This window comes from Hemitrygon akajei, unplaced genomic scaffold (assembly GCF_048418815.1).
Source record: "Hemitrygon akajei unplaced genomic scaffold, sHemAka1.3 Scf000057, whole genome shotgun sequence".
In the NCBI taxonomy this organism is placed as follows: Eukaryota; Metazoa; Chordata; class Chondrichthyes; order Myliobatiformes; family Dasyatidae; genus Hemitrygon; species Hemitrygon akajei.
The window spans coordinates 33,879-53,644 of NW_027331943.1; the positions used below are offsets into that span (position 1 = coordinate 33,879).

The 19,766-nt window shown below is 43.0% G+C and overlaps 1 protein-coding gene across 1 annotated transcript; it reads right to left on the reverse strand.

Moving 5' to 3' along the window:
• Nucleotides 1–15,439: 15,439 nt before the first annotated feature.
• LOC140721521 (uncharacterized) lies at nt 15,440–19,397 on the reverse strand. The gene is made up of 3 exons (XM_073036336.1): nt 19,385–19,397; nt 17,994–18,027; nt 15,440–16,670 (listed from the first exon to the last, which is right to left on the reverse strand). The coding sequence occupies exons 1-3, from the start codon at nt 19,395–19,397 to the stop codon at nt 15,440–15,442; spliced, it is 1,278 nt and encodes a 425-aa protein (XP_072892437.1).
• Nucleotides 19,398–19,766: the final 369 nt, after the last annotated feature.

Consider the following 19,766-nt stretch of genomic DNA (forward strand, 5'->3'; position numbering starts at 1 on the left):
CCGTGTTAGTATGGGGAGTGGGATTCCAAGTACAATCTCAACAAAACACACATAATTGTCACGTTTCCCGGATCATTGGCCCCATTTGCAGGTCAACAGTCTGCCGGTGTTTGCCCCCCAATGTGGTGAATCCCTCTACTCGCCACCACCGTGGGCTCAGACGGTTCCACAGATTTCCACCGGGACAAACATCCTGTCCGCCCCACTCACACCATCTATTTCCTATCAATAAAATCCCTCCTCTCCTTCCCCGGGGCACCGGCATCAAATCGACGGGCCGAACGGTCTCCTACCGCGCGGCGATACATCAGACTCCGGCCGCAGGAGACGCTTCACAAACGCCCCAACTTCCCTCGGAGGGAAATGGAAATAAATCAGAAAGCGGACATTTACTCCGCTGTGATGGGGAGTTCGAGGTCGAAGCGGGGGTAACGCCCTCTCGGCTTGTTCGCCTCTGTGACGGCTGGTAATGAGTGATTGACATCGCTTTGCACTAATGGGAATAGCGCAGCTCCTGAATTCTCAGCTGTCAGCGGTGAGGGAGGGAGTGGTCATGTGATAATTAGCCCAGCTGTTAAACTGATAATGCTCGAGCTCACTAGCACGTGGATGACACCGCGCACGTAAGGGCAGATCCCGGTGTCAGAAGCGAGGGGGTGTCGTCGTTACGTCACCTGTGGTGGTGCGCTCGCATTTAAAAGCACCTTAATGGGCGTTCCTTGTGATTTCGGTGGGACAACAACATTAATCACGGGTTTCATCACTGAATCCAGTGTTGTGGGATGTAAAGTCCCCTGTTATGTGTCCGGCGGTGCCGTGTTGTTGGTGGAGTGGGCAGCGTGGTAGTTGTCTCGATTCGGGTCACAACACCAGAATTGCCAGCGGGGTCCACACACAGTGTATTAGTCAACAGAAAACCTCTCGTCCCTGCAGTCTCCGTCTCCTGGTAAACTCAACACCCTGACAGTGTGGACCATAGGTTTCCTTCCTCACCCACCCCGTTTTTATTCACTTTATGAACATACAATCAAACCGTGCACGGTATATACTCTGTGCATATACGTTGTTACTATTGTGTTGTGTTGTATTGGAGCCGGAGTAATAATTATTTCGGCCTCATTTACACTTGTCTGCTGGAAATCTTGAATAAACATTTCAGCAGCTGCAGCGTCACATTTCTCTCAGCGTTATTGCGGCAGAGCGCCACCTGGTGACAATGGAGTCCACAAATCAGGGGGTCCTGTTATTGTGGTAAATCACCACCAAGTGGCAGTGTTATCCACAAAAGGGAGAGGTTTACAACGGTAAGGAGGGGTGTAGGGGGCTGGAAGCCAACTGCATGTGTATGAAGTGCCAGACCTGCCCCAAACCACTCTCCTCACCACTAGTCAGGGTCCCAAACTGTCCTTCCATATGAGGCAACTTTTCAACATCGTGCCTGTTGGGGTCATCTACTGTTTCCAGCTTTCCAGGTGTGGCCTCCTCGACATTAGTGAGACCCGATGTAGCCGCTGCATTCTGCACTCTGTCCCGATGAGGTTCTGCAGATGTTGGAGATGCAGAGTAACAGACACAACATGTTGGAGGAAGTCAGGAGGTCAGGTAGCTTCTATAGAGGGGGTAAAGCAAAACAGAGATTTCCTGCCGAGACCCTTCATCAGGACTGGAAGTGGGAAAAGCCGGAATAAGATGGTGCGGGGAGTGGAAAGAGTCAAAGCTGGTAGGTGATAGGTGAAGCCAGATAAGAGTGAAGGTGAGTGGGTGGGGGAGGTGGGAGATGAAGTGAGACGCTGTGAGGTGGTTGGTGGAAAATGCAAAGGACTGAAAAAAAAGGAATCTGATAGGACAGGAGAGTGGATAATGGGGGAAAAAAGTAAAAGCAGAACCAGAGGGAGACAATCCGCAGTGGAGAAGAGAGAAGTGTGGAGACAGAGTGGAGGAGACGGGCGTGTGGGTTGATGAAAAAAAAAGGTAGAGGTAGAAGTTAAAGATATCGATGTTCATGTCATTGAGGTGTAAACTACCCGGATGTAATATGAGTTGTTGCTCCTCCAACCTGAGAGTGCACTCATCGTGTTAGTTAAACAATGAACCGGAAGGGAGAGTGGATTAATAATTTCCCCCTGGGATCCCTATTAAATCAATCCTCTCTCACCTTAAACCGGTGCCCTCTGGTTGTTGATTCCACAAAAGTGGGGAAAAGGACTGCGCACATTCCCCATTTCTGTACACTCATAGTTTGGAACACCCGCATAAGGTCACCTCAATCTCCTGCACTTCAAGGTGTGAAATCCCAACCTGCCCAACCTCTCTCCAGAGCTCAGTCCCTCGAGTACCGACACCATTCTCGTAAATCTCCCCTGCACTCATTCCAGCTTGACGTCCTCTCTCCTGTAGCAGAATGACCAAACACGAGGAAATCTGCAGATGCTGGAAATTCAAACAATGCACACAAAATGCTGGTGGAACACAGCAGGCCAGGCAGCATCTACAGGGAGAAGCACTGTCAGTGACGAAGGGTCTCGGCCTGAAAAGTCGACAGTGCTTCTCCCTAAGAATGCTGCCTGGCCTGCTGTGTTCCACCAGCATTTTGTGCAGAATGACCAAAACTGAATACAATAATCCAGGCGCGAATACCCTAAACCTAATGAAACCTCACTGGCCTCTTCTCCAGACCATGAGCCATGAGATATCGGACAGAGGCTGCTCAGCCAATCGAGTCTGCTCCGCCATTCCTTCGTGTACAATTGATTACCTCTCGCAACCCCATTCTACTGCCTTCTCCCCATAATCTTTGAACATCCCTTTAAAATACACTCAATGACTTGGCCGCTACTCCGTTCATGGGAATGAATTCTAAAGATTAAAATTCTTCCTCATCTCTGCTCTCAGTGGATGCCCTATACATTGAGGGCTGTCCTCTGGTCCCAGACTCACACAGTACAGGGTGCATCTTCTTCACAGCCACTCTGTCGAGGCCTTTCAATATTTAATAGGTTTCAATGAAATCCCTTCTCTTTCTTCCAGACCAGCGAGTACAGGGTCAAAGCCGTCTAATGCTCCTCATACTTAACCACTTCATTCCGGGAATCATTCCCATGAACGTTCTTCGGACCAGCTCCAATATGAGAGTATCATTTTCTCAGATAACCGGTCGGAAACTGTTCACAATACACCAAGAGCGATCTGACCAATGCGTTTTAAAGCTACAGTGTCACATCCTTGTTCTTATATGCTAACATTACAGTTGTCATCCTTCATCAACACAATCTGCAAGCAAACCTTTAGGGACTCCTGCTCAAGGACTCCCAAGTACCTATGCACCTCTGATTTTTGAATTTTCTCCCATTTATTTTTTTCTACGCCCCTATTCCTTCTACAAATTGTACATGACCATACACTTACATACACTGTGTTACATCCGCTACTTCGATGCCTGATCGCCAGACCTATCGACGTCCTTCTGCAGACTCCCACTTCTCTCTAAACTACCTGCCCCGTACGTATCCTTGAATCAACTGCCACGTTCGTCACCAAGGTATCAAATCCGTTATCCATATCATTCAGATTTGAAATGAAAAGATGCGATCTCAATACCAGCCCCTACGGAACATCATTAGATACCGACAGCAAAACAGAATTGCGCACATTATTCTGACCCTGTCTCCCTTGTCGGTCAGACAATCTTCGATCCATAAAAAGTATCTTTCCTGTAATTCCGTGAGCTGTGATCTTATTAAGCAGCCTCACATGCAGCACCTTAAAAACATAGAGAACCTGCAACAAAATACAGGCCCTTCGGCCCACAAAGCTGTGCCGAACATTTCCTTACATTTCCTTTTGGACAGGAAAGGAGTGGAGGGTTATGGGCTGAGTGCGGGTAGGTGGAACTAGGTGAGCCTAAGAGTTTGGCACGGACTAGGAGGGCCGGAATGGCCTGTTTCCGTGCTGTGATTGTTATATGGTTACCCTAGAACTACTTAGACTTACCTATAGTCCTCTATTTTTCTAAGCTCCGTGTACCTATCCGGAGACTCTTAAAAGACCCTATCGTATCCGCCTCCACCACCGCCGCTGCCAGCCCATTCTATGTACTCACTACTCTCTGCGTAAAAAAAACTTTACCCCTGATATCTCGTCTGTACCTATTTCCAAGCACCTTTAAACTGTGTTCTCTTCTGTTTGCCATTTCAGCCCTGGGAAAAAGCCTCCGACTATCCACACGATCAATGCCTCTCATCATCTTGTACACCTCTATCAGGTCACTCCAAGGAGAAAAGGCCGAGTTCACTCAACCTATTCTCATTAGGCATGCTCCTCAATCCAGGCAACATCCTGGTAAATCTCCTCTGCACCCTTTCTATGGTTTCCACATCCTTTCTGTAGTGAGGCGACCAGAATAAAGCAAATTACTCCAAGTGGGGACTGACCAGGGTCCGATACAGCTGCAACATTACCCCTCGGCTCTGAAACTCAATCCCATGGAAGTGCAATGCACCGCATGCCTTCTTAACCACAGAGTCAACCTGTGTAGCAGCTTTGAGTGTCCTATGGACTCGGAACCCAAGATCCCTCTGTTCGTCCACACTGTCAAGAGTCTTACCATTCATACGATATTCTGCCATCATATTTGACCTAACAAAATGTACCACCTCACACTTATTTGGGTTGAACTCCATCTGCCAATTAACAGCCCAGTTTTGCATCCTATCAATGTCCCGCTGTAACCTCTGACAGCCCTTCACACTGTCCACAACACTCCCAACCTTTGTGTCATCAGGAAATTTACTAACCCATCCCTCCACTTCCTCATCCAGCTCATTTATAAAAATCAGGAAGAGTAGGGGTCCCAGACAAGGCCCCTGAGGCATACCACTGGTCACGGACCTCCATGCAGAATATGACCCATCTACAACCACTCATTGCTATCTGTGGCAAGCCACTTCTGGATCCACAAAGCAATGTCCTCTTGGATCCCATGCTTCATTACTTTCTCAATCAGCCTTGCATTGGGTAGCTTGTTAAAGATCATCTGAAAATCCAAGCAAACAACTTCCTCCGCCTCTGCTTTAACAATCTTGCCTATTATTTCCTCAATGAATTCCATGAGATTTATCCGACACAATTTCCTCTAAAGGAATCCTGCTGACTTTTGCCTACTTCATCATGCGTATCCAATTACAGTACCCAAAAACACTCACCCTTAATACACTCGAACATATTCCTGACCACTGAGATCAGACTAACTGTCCGATAATTTTCGTTCTTCTGCCTCCCTGTCTTCTTAAAGAGTGGAGTGACATTTACAACATCCTAGTCCGCCGGAACTGTTCCAAAATCTAGTGACTCGTGATAGACCATTACTCATTACTTTAAGAGAACACTAAGGGGGAACTTATTCGTTCAGAGGCGGGGAGAGTGTGCACCGAGCTACCAGAGCAAGTGGCAGGGACGATGTCAATCTTTAGGAGAAGCTATGAAGCTCATGTCCAAGGATGAGAAGGATATGGAGGGCTATGGTCCAGGTGGAAGTTGTTGGAACTCGGCAGATTAATGCTTTAGCACGGACTAGATTGGCCGAATGGCGTTTGCCTGTGTTGTAATGTTCTATGACTCTAATACTTTCACAGTCTCTTCAGCTACCTCCTTCTGAACCTGGGGTGTACACCTTCTGGTCTAGGAGTCTTATCGACCTTCAGGCCTTTCAGTTTCCAAAACACCTTCTCTCCTTGGTAAAAAACATTTATCCTCACTTCTGCCCCAGATACTGCTGAATGTTTAGCATTTATGTAATAAATTTAATGACACAATTGTAGTGGGTGACTTCAGTCTGCAGGAGGATTTGTAAAGTCAGATTGGTGTCAGATCGCAAGAACATGCCTAGGAAATGGCTTTTTAAGTAGCTGATGGTTGAGCCTACTCGGAGAACTGCGATCTTAGATTGGGTGTCGTGCAATAACCCAAATCTGATCAGGGAGGTTAATGTAAAGGAACCATTAGAAGGCAGTGATCATAATATGATTGAATTCCTACTGCAATTTGTGAGGGAGAAGCATAGATCACAAGCGTAGTATCGCAATGGAATAAAGGGAAGTACAGAGGCATGAGAGAGGTGATTCCCCAGGTGGATTGGAGAAGGATATTGGTGGGGATGACGCCAGAGTAGAAATGGCTGACGTTTCTGGGAATAGTTCATAATTTACAGGATAGGTATGTCTCGCAGAAGTAGTTCTCAAACAACGGGGCTGGGCTGCCGTGGCTGACAAAGGAAGCTAAGGACTGTATAGAAGCGAAGGAAAGTACATATAAGGTAGCAAATGTGAGGAGTGAATTAGATAATTGGGTATCTTTTAAAATCCAACAACAGGCAACTAAAAAAAAGCTATTTGATGGGGAAAGGTAGGAAGGCAAAAGAGAGCAAATTATAGTCCAGTTAGCCTAATCTCAGTGGCTGGGAAAGTGTCGGAGTCTATTATAACAGATGAAGTTTTGGGGTACTAGGAGACTAATGATAAGTCAAAGCCTGCATAGCTTCTGTGCAGGGAAATCTTGCCTGACAAGTCTGTTAGAGATCTTCGAGGAAGTCATAAGCAGGATGGACAAACGAGAGGCGGTGGATATCATTTACTTGGATTTTCAGAAAGCATCTGATAAGGTGTCACACATGAGATTGCTTAACAGGATAAAAATCAGAAGAAATACAAGCATGGATAGAGGAATAGCTGACAGCCAAGAGGCAGCGAGTGGGATTAAAAGGAGCCTTGTGTGGTTCGCTAGCAGTGACTGCTGGTCTTCAATGGTCAGTATTCAGTCCACTACTTTTCAGATCATCTGTCATTGATTTGGATAATGGAACTGATGGCTTTGTGGCAAGGTTTGCGGATGATACAAAGATAGGTGGAGTCGTGGGTAGTGCTGAGGAAGCAATGCGATTGCGGCAGGACACAGGCAAATTTGAAGAATGGGCAAGAAAGTGGCAGATGGAATAGAATATTGGGAAATGTACGATAATGCACTTTGGCAAAAGGAACAATAGTGAACTATTATCTGATTGGGGAGAAGGTTCAAACCACAGAAGTACAGAAGGAAATATCAGTCCTCGGGCAAGACTCACATAAGGTTAATTTACAGGTTGAGCCTATGGTAAAGAAGGCAAATGCAATGCTGGCATTTATTTAAAGTGAAGTAGAATATATAAGCAAGGAGTTAATGCGAGTACTTTATACGTAGGCTGCAGTTAGAGTATTTGGGACCCATATCTCAGAAAAGGTGTGTTGTCGTTGGAGAGAGTCCAGAGGATGATTCCGGGAATTAAGGGGTTAATTATGAGAAGCGTTTCCCAGCCTTGGGCCTGTACTCCTGCAGTGACCTATGTTTAATAAATGTACGGGGGGGGGGGTGGGGGTGTAAAATCTCACTGAATCCCACCGAATGTGGAAAGCTCTAGATCGGGTGGATGAGGAGAGGACTTTCAGCATGGTGGAGGTAGCCATGACAGAGGGCACAGCCTCAAACCTGAGGAGCGACCTTAAGGGGGATTTCATTTAGTCAGAGAGCAGTGAACCTGTGGAAGTCCCGGACACAGACGGTGGTGGGGTCCAAGTCTGTGGGTACATTTAAGGCAGAAGCTAATAGTTTACAGATCAGTCGGGGCATTACAGGATATGCCGAGCAGGCAGGTGTATGGGGTTGAGTGAGAACCGGGATTAGCCATGATAGAACGTCAGTGCAGACTTGATGGGCTGAATGGCCTAATTCTGTTCCTATGTCTTATGGTATAATACTGCTAGTGTCTTACACAGTGAATATTGACACAAAATACTTGTTACGTTCAGCCGTTATTTCTTTGCTCCATTACTAACCCGCCAGCATCATCGTCCAGCGGTACAATATCAACTCTTGCCTCTCTTTTACTCTTTCTATATCTGAAAGACTTCTGGTACTTGATATTATTGGCTCACTTACCTTAATTTTTCATCTTGTCTCTCCAGTGTGTGTGTTTTTGTTGTCTCCTGTTGGTTATGTAAAAGCTTTCCAATCCTCTCACTTCCCACTGTTTTCCTGCTGTATTATATGGCGCCGCTTAAAATCTGCGGATGCTGGAAAGCCAAACAACACAAACACAAAATGATGGAGGAACCTAGGAGGCCAGGCAGCATATATGTGAAATAGTAAACAGTCGACGTTTCGGGCCGGGACCCTTCGTCAGGACTGGGAACAAAAATATGAGACCTCAGAGGAAGAAGTGTGGGGGTGAAAGGGGTGGAAGATGTGGTAGGTGAAACTGGGAGAGGAAGAGTAGTGAAGGAAAAAAATTCTTAGGATATAATTTCCTAAACAATTCTTGAAAAACCATTGCTAATGCCTCCACATCTCTTCAGCTACTTCTTTCAGATCTCAGGTGACCTACTTACCTTCAGACCATCTCTGCTTTGCAAGAACCTTCTCCCGAATAACGTAACTTTACACATTCTGACCACTGACTGACTCCTCTTGAGACCAACACGATGCTAATTTTCCTAATCACCTGCATGACAATCCCCCATGACTATTGTAACATTGCCCTTTTGGTACGCATTTTCTATCTCCCATTGTAATTTGTGGACCACATACTTACTACTGTTTGGTTGTCTCTATACAATTCCCATCAGGGATTTTTTTTCCCATTTGCTGTTCCTTAATTCTACCCACAGATTCTACATCTTCCAACCCTATGTTACCTCTTTCTAATGATTTTATTTAATATTTTACCAACTAAGCCACACAACCCCACTAGCAGCTTGTTCTTTCAATAAGCATAGAAGTATCTGGGGAACAAGAGGACCCGCAGATGCTAGAAATCTAGAGAAATACACAAAAACTGCTGGAGGAGCTCAGCATATCAGCCAGCATCCTCAGAGATTTGAGGGGCGAAGAACATCTCAGACAGAACTACATTCAGCTCGACTTCTTCAGTCTGCAGCGAATTCAAGTGAAACCTCTTCGCCCACAGAATGGTGACTGTTTGGAACCCATCACCACAGGGAGAGCGAGAGGGGAACAACAGGTGAGGATTTGAAAGATCTGTTGCGGAACAGAATCAATGGCAGGGTCCAGCCGGCCTGAGTCGACTCTCTGCTGTACACTAAGTGTGTAATAAATTCACTAAGTACCGGAGACAGTGTTTAAGATAGAATTGATTCATTTGTCACAGATCTAGTCCCATTAAAGGTGAATATGCAGCAGAAGAAACTCCTCCCGTGCCTGGTGAGCAGCAGCAATAATTGCAGAGTTCAGCACCTACAATCACTCTCGAAATTGCATTCAGCAACGGTGATGGACAAACATCCAGAATGCGGCTTATTGAAACTTTGTCCCCAGTGTGAACCCGGTAGTGTGTCGTAAGTGTAACACGCTGTAAGGTTTCACTGCTGATGTAACGGCCTCTCTGTAGCAGCAATGTTTAGGTTACGACTAGAGATAACAGGGTGTTGGAGTGCAGGGTTATCCAGTGACTAAAATATTCGTTCTTGTGAGTCTGGAAGAGAGATTTTTGTGGTCTTTTTCTGGGAAGAGATGAGAAGAAGAGAGTGGGCCCATTTTCTTTTTTTTTTTTGTTTACTTCAACAACCATACAGTCAAAATAAAAATTATAAAGCTCAATCGTTTAATCACATATTGTGTAGTGTTTGTTATTTTGGGGTGCTGATTTTTAACAGGGGACACATCACGCAGCATCCCAAACGAGATATCTTAAGTTTGGACAGGCTGGGGGACAATCACCCCCTATATTAAGCTGCCTGCCGAAGCAAGAGTTGCATAAGGTTAGACGACTGAGTGAATCGCTTCCCACATTCACAGCATGTGAACGGCCTCTCCCCAGTGTGAACTCAATGATGCACATTAGGTTGATTTCGCTGAATCTCTTCCCAAAGTCTGAGCAGGAGTTCGGCCTCTACCCCGTGTGAGCTCGCTGGTACCTCTGTAGTTGAGATGACCGAGTGAATCCCTTCCCACACACTGAAGTCTGAATTATGCTTCTTCGTCGATGCTATGCTGCAGGCTCCGTGTAGCCGCGTACCCGACATGGCACCTTAGGCTGTACTGGCGCCCATTCCTAAAAATGTAACTAAGCGTCGCAGCGACGCAGAACGCAAGAACTGTGATTGGCCCGCTTGGTAGCAGACAATTCCCATTTCTTTTTCAATGTTTTTATTAAGTTTCAAAATTAATAAGCATAGCAATAATAGTAATGATACAAAAAGATCGGGATTACATTAATAATGGTTAACATGTAAAAGCAGATTCCAAATGACAAATATAGTGTAACCTCCCAATCTCATAGTAACTAACCATGAAAAAGATATTTTATAAGGGGAAAACACCCTAAACTAGAAAAAAAAACTAAACTAAATAAAAACAAATAGAAAAAGATTGGGCTATCATATCACAACGGCTGAAATTATTTGTCGTTAACTCCACTTCTCTATACATGAACAAAAACTTATTACACAAGATTCAGAAAGGGTCAACTTACATCATATGCAAATATTGCATAAATGGTCTCCGAGTCTCTTCAAATTTAACCGAAGGATCCACAGTACCACTCGTATTTTTTTTTCCAAGTTTAGACATGCTAAGGCTTGGGAAAACCTTTACAATGTAGTAGGGGGATTGGAATCTTTCAAGTAAAATGGATCTTCTGGCTATTAATGTAACAAATGCAATTAGACGACAAGCTGATGAGGATAGTTGACTACAGTCTATCACTGGTAGTCCAAATATTGCAGTAACTGGATGTGGTTGTAAATCAATACGCAGAACTGCTGAGATAATATCAAAAATATCTTTCCAATACTGTTTTTAGAAGAGGACAAGACCAGAACATATGTGTCAAAGAAGCTACTTCGGAATTACATCTATCATAAACAGGATTTATATGGCAGTAAAAACGAGCTAACTTACCCTTGGACAAATGAGCCTTATGAACCACTTTAAATTGTATGAAGGCATGTCTGACACACACTGAAGAGGTAGATAGATAGATAGATAGATAGATAGATAGATAGATAGATAGATAGATAGATAGATAGATAGATAGATAGATAGATAGATACTTTATTCATCCCCATGGGGAAATTCAACTTTTTTCCAATGTCCCATACACTTGTTGTAGCAAAACTAATTACATACAATACTTAACTCAGTAAAAAAAAAAATATGATATGCATCTAAATCACCATCTCAAAAAGCATTAATAATAGCTTTAAAAAGTTCTTAAGTCCTGGCGGTAGAATTGTAAAGCCTAATGGCATTGGGGAGTATTGACCTCTTCATCCTGTCTGAGGAGCATTGCATCGATAGTAACCTGTCGCTGAAACTGCTTCTCTGTCTCTGGATGGTGCTATGTAGAGGATGTTCAGAGTTATCCATAATTGACCGTAGCCTACTCAGCGCCCTTCGCTCAGCTACCGATGTTAAACTCTCCAGTACTTTGCCCACGACAGAGTTGAAAAATTTTCTCCCATTTCTGTATAGGTAAAGGTATCTGATGTTCTCTTTCCCACCCATTCTTAATTTTATCAGAAATACCTAAGCGTATTTTCATAATTAAATCATGAATAAATTATACTAAAGTCTTCTGATAGGGATTTAAACTGATTTTTTCCCGTAACTTCAATTCGATGTAATATTGGAAAGGAAGGTAAAATAACATTAAAAAAGTTTCTAATCTGTAAATATCTGAAAAAGTGTGATCCAGGCAAATTATATTTAGTAGAAAACTGTTCAAGACATAAAACAATCATCCATAAATAAGTCACGAAAACATAATTTTCCCTTTCTTTTCCATAAAATAAAAGCTTGATCAATTCTAAATGGTTGAAATTAAAACATAGATGTAATAGAACTTGGAAGGATATATTTATTCAGTCTAAAAAGTTTACAAAATTGAAACCATATTCCTATTGTATGTTTAATTATTGGATTTACCATTTGTTTATTCAATTTAGTAAGTGCAAAGGGGAGCCCAGCCCCTTAAATAGAAGCCAGTGAAAACTCCAGTACAGACCCACGCTCGAGGTTCATCCATCCTGGACATTGCATTTCATCAAACTCTTGTGTCCAAAACATTAAATATCGAATATTAATTGCCCAAAAATAAAATCTAGGATCCGGCAAAGCCAAGCCGCCTTCCTTTTTTGATTTCTCTAAACCTTTCTTAGTTAACCTGCGATTTCTATTCTGCCATGTATATGAAATTTTAGAATTAATAATATGAAAAAAAAGATTTAGGGATAAAAATTGATACTGCCTGAAAGAGATACAGAACTTTAGGTAAAATAATCATTTTAATATCATTAATGCAACCAATCATGGATAAGGACAATGGGGACCATTTAGTAAACAATTGTTTAACATGATCAATTAAGGGTAAAAAAATTAACTTTAAAAAAATCGTTGTGCTTCTTAATAATTTTAACACCCAAATAAATAAAATAATCAGCAGCCAATCTACATGGTGATTGTCTTTAAATTGAGACTTGCATATTTAATGGAAAAGCACACTTTTATTAAGATTCAGTTTATAAGCAGAAAAACTAAAAAATGAGCAAATTGTGTTATTACTACAGGAATGGATTTCTCTGGATTAGAAATATATAGCAACAGGTCACCTGCATATAGTGATACTTTATGTGTCCCATTCCCATAAGTAACAGTGAATATGATGGGTAAATCATGAATATCGTTTGCCAAGGGCTCCAGGCCAAAATCAGATACTAAGGGGCTCAAAGGACAGTCTTGTATAGTACCTTAGAAAAGCCTAAAGAAAGCGGACCTCTGTTGATTAGTGAAACAGAAGCCAAAGGTATATGATATATCAATTGGATCCAATATATAAATTTTGGGCTAAAATTGAATTTCTGAAGTATATTAAAGAAATATTCCCATTCAAATGTATCAAACACCTTCTCGGCATCGAGCGAGATAACACATTCTGGAGTCTTAGATAAGATAGTGTATACAATGTTCATTAACCTCCAAACATTAAAATGTAAATAACGATTTAAAAAAAATCTTATCTGATCCTCGGAGACAATTGTGGCAATGTCTTCTCCAATCTAATTGCTAATATTTTATATAGGATTTTAGATTCCACATTCAACGAAGATCTAGGTCTGTATGATGCACATTCAGTGAGATCTTTATCATTTTTAGGAATTAAAGAAATAGATGCTTCATAAAAGGATTGTGATAATTTACTACAAATAAAGCATTTTTTAAAAAATTACCTAATCGGCGAGAAAGTAAATCAGAAAAAAGATTTTTAAAATTCAGCTGTATACATCCGGACCAGCTGCTTTATCAGAATTAATTGAATAAATTTATTCAATTTTTATTTCCCCTTCAGTAATGGGTGTGCCTAATACTAAATGTTCATCAACTGATAATTTCAGAATATTTAATTTCCTTAAAAATTCATGCATTATGGTAGAATCATCAGGAAATTCTGATTGGTATAAAATCCTTGAAAAAAATTGTTAATTTCATCATGGTCAACTGTCAAAATACCATCTCGTTTACGAACCCTATTAATCTGAAGTTTCGCCAAAGCAGCTTATAATTGGTTAGCCAATAATTTACCCGAATTATCACCATGTATATATATATATCTATATATATATAGATATATATATATATATATAAATGACACTTAGTTTTAAGTAACTGATTCTCAATCGGGGATGTTAATAACAAGCGATGTTTCATCTGAAGTTCAACTCTCTCTTTATGAAGCTCCAAATTGGGAGCAATAGAATATTTTCTATCAGTTTCTTTAATCTTATCAACCAATGTACGTATTTCATTATTAATTTGTTTTCTCAATCTAGTAGAGTATGAAATAATTTGTCCTGGGATATATGTTTTGAAGGTATCGCAAAATATCCCACAGAAAATTGTTTTGCTTCATCCACGGATTTAAACCATTTGAATGATTTATCAGGCAGAGCAACCATTAGGCAAGCGGGATATAACAAAGCTGGACAAAGATTCCTCTGATATAATTCTGACATCACCATTTTAAAACGCAATCTTTCTTGTATAACCACAGGACAACAAAGATTCTGATGCTCAGTAACTCCTTTCTAACGAGCAATCCGAATGAATTCCTCCTTAGTATTCACATTGTGACATCGAAGAATTACATGACATGGTTTTAACCCTTTTGATGGTTTTGTTTGCAGCGCCTGATGTGCGTGGTCGAGTGCAGGAAGAGAAGAAAAAACCTCCGAGCCAGAGACCTCCATTAAGAATTGAGAAAAAAAACTGAGTAAGATCCCGGCTCTCAACGTCCTCACTGAGTCTATTATTCGCAAATTCAGTCTGTGGCTTCGACTCTCCAAATCAATAATCTTGACTTTGTTCTGCTCCAATGTATGAGTGGTCAAAGATCATTTCTTTTACAAAGAATTCAACTTGTGATCTCTCTGTTTTTCAGCTTTAATAAGCTCTGAAATTTGCCGCTGCTGTTTTTTGTTCTTCTTTTCAAGTGTTGCCAATCTACCTTTGCTCTCCTTTAACCATACTTCCAAGGTAGTAAATATTTCATCAAGTTTTTCATCCAAAAGATTTGAGATAACCTGTAAAGTAAGTTGAAACATTTTAGGCTGTTCAAAGACATCTTCTTTCTTTCCATTTCCATAACTGGTTTCCTTGCCTTCAGCTAATGCCTTTCTTCCTCTGTAAGCCATTTTAGTCGATTAAAATTCAAACTCAAACATATAAAAGTGTTATAAACACTTTGATAAAGATATTAAAGGGTGGTAAGTAACTTTAAAATGAACGGAGCAAAGCCCGAAAGCTACCTACTCCATGTAGCGCCTCCAAGAGAGTTTTTTGCCTAATGTAGCCTAACGCGCCCATTCCCAAAAATCTAGCTATGCATCGTGGCGACACAGACTGCAAGAACTGTGATTGGTCCACTTGGCAGCAGCCAGTTTCCTCCTCTGCATTTCCTGTTGCTTCAAATTTGGAAAGTGGACCACGTCGAGGAGAGATTAAGTGAGGAAATCAGAAAATAAGTACATTTGCACGACTCTTCACCGGCACACAATAAAGACTTGAAAATGCAATCAAATTTGTGGAAGGAAATTTCCACAAACATCGGTTCGAAATAGAAAAACTTCTCTGTTTTCTGCGCTGCAGTAATTTCAATAAGAGTAACTCTTGTTCAACATCTATTAGCTCCAACTCCAACAAGATGAACTCAGCAGTCACCATCGTTCCCAACTCCACACGAGTCAATTCAACACAGTGGCCTAGAACACCAATGCCAACTAGTGTTCTGGCAGAGTGACACAGACACATAAACACAAAAGTAGAAATACTCACAACTGTGTAGACGACATGCATGGGCTACTGTGTATGCTATGCCGTAGCGCCTACTGAGAGGTATAATTCAGGCTTGAGCAGATGAATGGCTACTTCCCAGAGTGAACTGACCAGTGTGCTTGTAGGTGGGATGACTGAGTGAATCCCTTCCGAGAGGAGTAGTAAACGGCCTCTCCCCAGTGTGAACTCGCTGGTGTCTCAGTAGGTGAGATGACAGACTGAATCCCTTCCCACATTCTGAGCAGCTGAACGACCTCTCTCCAGTGTGAACTCGCTGGTGTAGCTTCAGTTTGGATGAGCAAGTGAATCCCTTCCCACAGTCTGAGCAGGTGAATGGCCACTCCCCAGTGTGAACTGACTGGTGAGCCTTAAGTTTAGTTGAGCACGTGAATCCTTTCCCACAGTCCAAGCAGGTGAATGGCCTCTCTCCAGTGTGAACTCGTTGATGTACCTTCAGATGAGATGACTGAGTGAATCCCTTCCCACAGTCTGAGCAGGTGAACGGCTTCTCTCGAGTGTGAACTCGCTGATGTTGCTTCAGTTCAGATGAACGAGTGAATCCCTTCCCACAGTCTGAGCAGGTGAATGGCCTCTCTCCAGTGTGAACTCGCTGATGTACCTTAAATTCAGATGAGCAAATGAATCCCTTCCCACAGTCTGAGCAGGTGAACGGCCACTCCCCAGTGTGAACTGGCTGGTGTCTCAGTAGCTGAGATGACAAAGTGAATCCCTCCCCACAGTATGAGCAGATAAATGGCCTCTCCCCAGTGTGAACTAACCTGTGTGCTTGTAGGTTGGATGACCGAGTGAATCGTTTCCCACAGTCCAAGCAGGTGTACGGCCGCTCCCCAGTGTGAACCCGCTGGTGAGCCATTAGGGTGGATGACTGAGTGAATCCCTTCCCACACACTGAGCAGGTGTATGGCCTCTCCACAGTGTGAGCTGACTGGTGTCTCAGCAGCTGAGTTGACAAAATGAATCCCTTTCCACAGTATGAACAGGTAAACAGCCTCTCCCCAGTGTGAACTGACCTGTGTGCTTGTAGGTGGGCTGACTGAGTGAATCGCTTCCCACAGTCTGAGCAGGTGAATGGCCTCTCCCCAGTGTGAACTCGCTGATGTACCTTCAGTTTAGATGACTGAGTGAATCTCTTCCCACAGTCTGAGCAGGTGAACGGCCGCTCCCCAGTGTGTACTCTCTGATGTACCTTCAGTTTTGATGAGAAACTGAATCGCTTCCCACAGTGCGAGCAGGTGAACGGCCGCTCCCCGGTGTGAACTCGTTTGTGAGCCATTAGGGTGGATGACTTAGTGAATCCCTTCACACAGTCTGAGCAGGTGAACGGCCGCTCCCCAGTGTGAACTGACTGGTTTGTCCACAGGTGGGAAGACCTACTGAATCCCTTCTCACACACAGAACAGGTGAATGACCTTGTCCCAGTGTGAAATTGCTGATGTCCCTTTAGTTGAAATATCCGTCTGAATTCATTCACACCGTCTGAGCAGATGAATGGGAATCGCCTGTTTAAAATGACAGGCATGCCAGTCAGTCAGATGACCGAGTGAATCCCTTGCTCCACTTCTTAAATATCTGGACAGAGACAGCAAAACCGGCGTGGTGTGTTTTAGATTCCCGTAGAGAAATTTCTTGTCATTTGTAACCTGTAAAAAGATTTTAAAAAATGCATCAGTGGGTGTAGGACAACATTTCAGATGAGATCACTTGAGTTGTCATGGTGTGATCTGACATCACACTGTTACAGTAAGGTTCAACACAAGCTGGAGAGAGAAATGATCTTCCAACTGGGCACAGTGCTGGTATCTGGAATGAGCATTGAACGCTCTGATGTTCTTCCTGTCTCTATAAGAATGGGGCATTTCTGCCATCTTCAATCTGTGACCTTGCTCAGTTTGACTCTCTCCATTGCTATTATTCCCTGTTCCCACTGAGCTGCATGGATGCCTGGCCCCACAGTAACTGAAACAGTAACTGTAAAAAACTTACACTGATATACCCTCGGTATCTATTTCCAAGCACCTTAAAACTCTGCTCCCTCGTGTTAGACATTTCAGCCCTGGGAAAACAAACTCTGGCTATGCACATGAACAATGCCCCTCATCATCTTATACACCTAAAAAAGGCTTTCAACATAAACAAGGAAATTACACAACGGCCGAAAGGTTATCGGGGACCAAATTCTCCACAACCACAAACTGTTCCTGCTGCTACCATCCAGGAAATGGTACCACAGCAAAAGGATCAACAGGCTCCGGGACATCATCACCACCAGGCCATCAGACTGGTTAATTGATTTCTATGCTTTCTTGACTGTCCTATATACAAACTAATTATTATAAATTACACCTTGCACCTTTAGATGGACACATAACATAAAGATTTCTACTCATCTATATGAAGGATATAGATAATAAAGCCAATTCAATTCAATTCAATTCACCCTCTCCACTATCTATTGTCATTCTGGCTCCAATCCTCCTTGCTACTTACTTTAAGTGCATCACCCACCCCGCCCACATTACCTCTAGCAAGCCTTACCACTAGGATATTAGTCACCTCTTGTTCTGTCCCCTGAACTAACGAATCCTCTCTCATCTCTTTGACTTTTCTCTGTCAGGTAATTCCCCCCAACAGCTTCTAAATTGATTTACCTGTTGTTGTGTGAGATGGCCACAGGAGTACTCTGCGATGGCTATTTAACCTCATTCCCCTTCCTGACTTTCACCCAGTTTCCTGTGTCCTGCACCTTGGGTGTAACTCACCTCTCTTCATGTCATATCCATCACTCCCCTCCAACTGCTGGATGATCTGGAATTCACCCATTTTAAGATCCAACATCTTAAAGTGCAGGGTTACAAGCTGCAGTTGGTTGCATATCTTCTAGGTGAGGACATCAGGGACACTGGAGGTCTCCCCTCCCTCCCTCCAATACCCCCTCTCACTTGTAATAACCAGTGTGCACATAAATCTTGTACTGTGCATTTTTTACCCAGTGACAACACGTGCACAGTGAATTTTACATAGAGAGATATTAATTTTCACAGCTAGCAAATCACTGTCAATAGGAACTTTGATCTCCTCTGGGTTTGATCGAGTTCATCTGCCCTCTCACTCAACCTATGTAGCAGGCCTGTAACGGGTAATGAAGGATTTTCTCACCAAAGCTTTTGCATATTGTCCATATGTGGTTTGCTTGCTAAATTATGCTTTAAAAAGTCAGATTTCCAAATATCACTCCACTTCTTCCCTCTTGCAAATTCTCCAGCAACTTTTGCATCACCACAATACACACAAGTATCACCAGTTTCTGTATTCTACATAAATATTCCCCCTGAACCCTCCCCCAATGACTGAAGGTAGTGAACTCAGTGATGGCAATGCCAATGAATATGAAGGGAAGGGCAGTTCTCTGTCTCACTGGAGTCTGGCACATTTGTGATGTGAAAGCTACTTGCTGCCCAGGGCAAAGGTGTTTGGTATCATCATGTACCCAGAGAGAATGGGTCAGAACATGTTCTCACCGGTAGCAAAGTCCAGAACGAGACGAGGTAGCTCAAGCAACACACACAAAATGCTGGAGGAACTCAGCAGGCCAGGCAGCATCTATGGAAAAGAGTACTAATGCTGAGTTCCTCCGGCATTTTGTGTGTGTTGCTTGGATTTCCAGCATCTGCAGATTTTCTCTTGTTAGTGATTGGAGATAGAACAAAGGTGATTTTCTCAACTGGTGATGTTAAAGACCCGATGTTGTTCCCTTTCTCCGAGTTCCCAATCCTTGCATTTAGATAGCTGGAGCTCATTCTGTCTGAGAGATCCATCGGTTCCAATGCCCTCATCAACCGGAAGCTCCCCGGGGCCCGTGTAAGGAACGTGGGGCTGAGAGAGAAGGACGAGAGCAGGACTGTCCGGGATTGCTGGTTACGGTGTTCGGAGTTCACAGGAATTGTCCTGAAATCGGTGTTTAAGATAAAAAAAAATGGATATTTGCTCTTACCTGCACCCGACATTTTCAAAGCCTTCTGTGTACCTCGCGCATGCGTGATACTCTGAGACGTCACAGCCCTGACGCCTGCGCATTTCATCGGTGCTTCAACGCCGGTCAAAAGTTTTTAACGCCGGGCATTATGGGTAATGAGGGTGCCATGAAACATTTCTTCAAGCAGCGGTTCAATGTCCTTACCTCATTTTTTTTCGTGTGTGTATAGAAAAATCTGCAGCTGTTTTAACGCAGAAAGCGGCTCACAGAAACAATATACTCAATATCAACGTGTATCTAATGCCAAAGTAAAATGCAGATATTTAACACAGGAGATTCGGCAGTTGCTGGAAATACAGAGACGCACACACACAAAACGCTGGAGGAACTCTGCAATTCA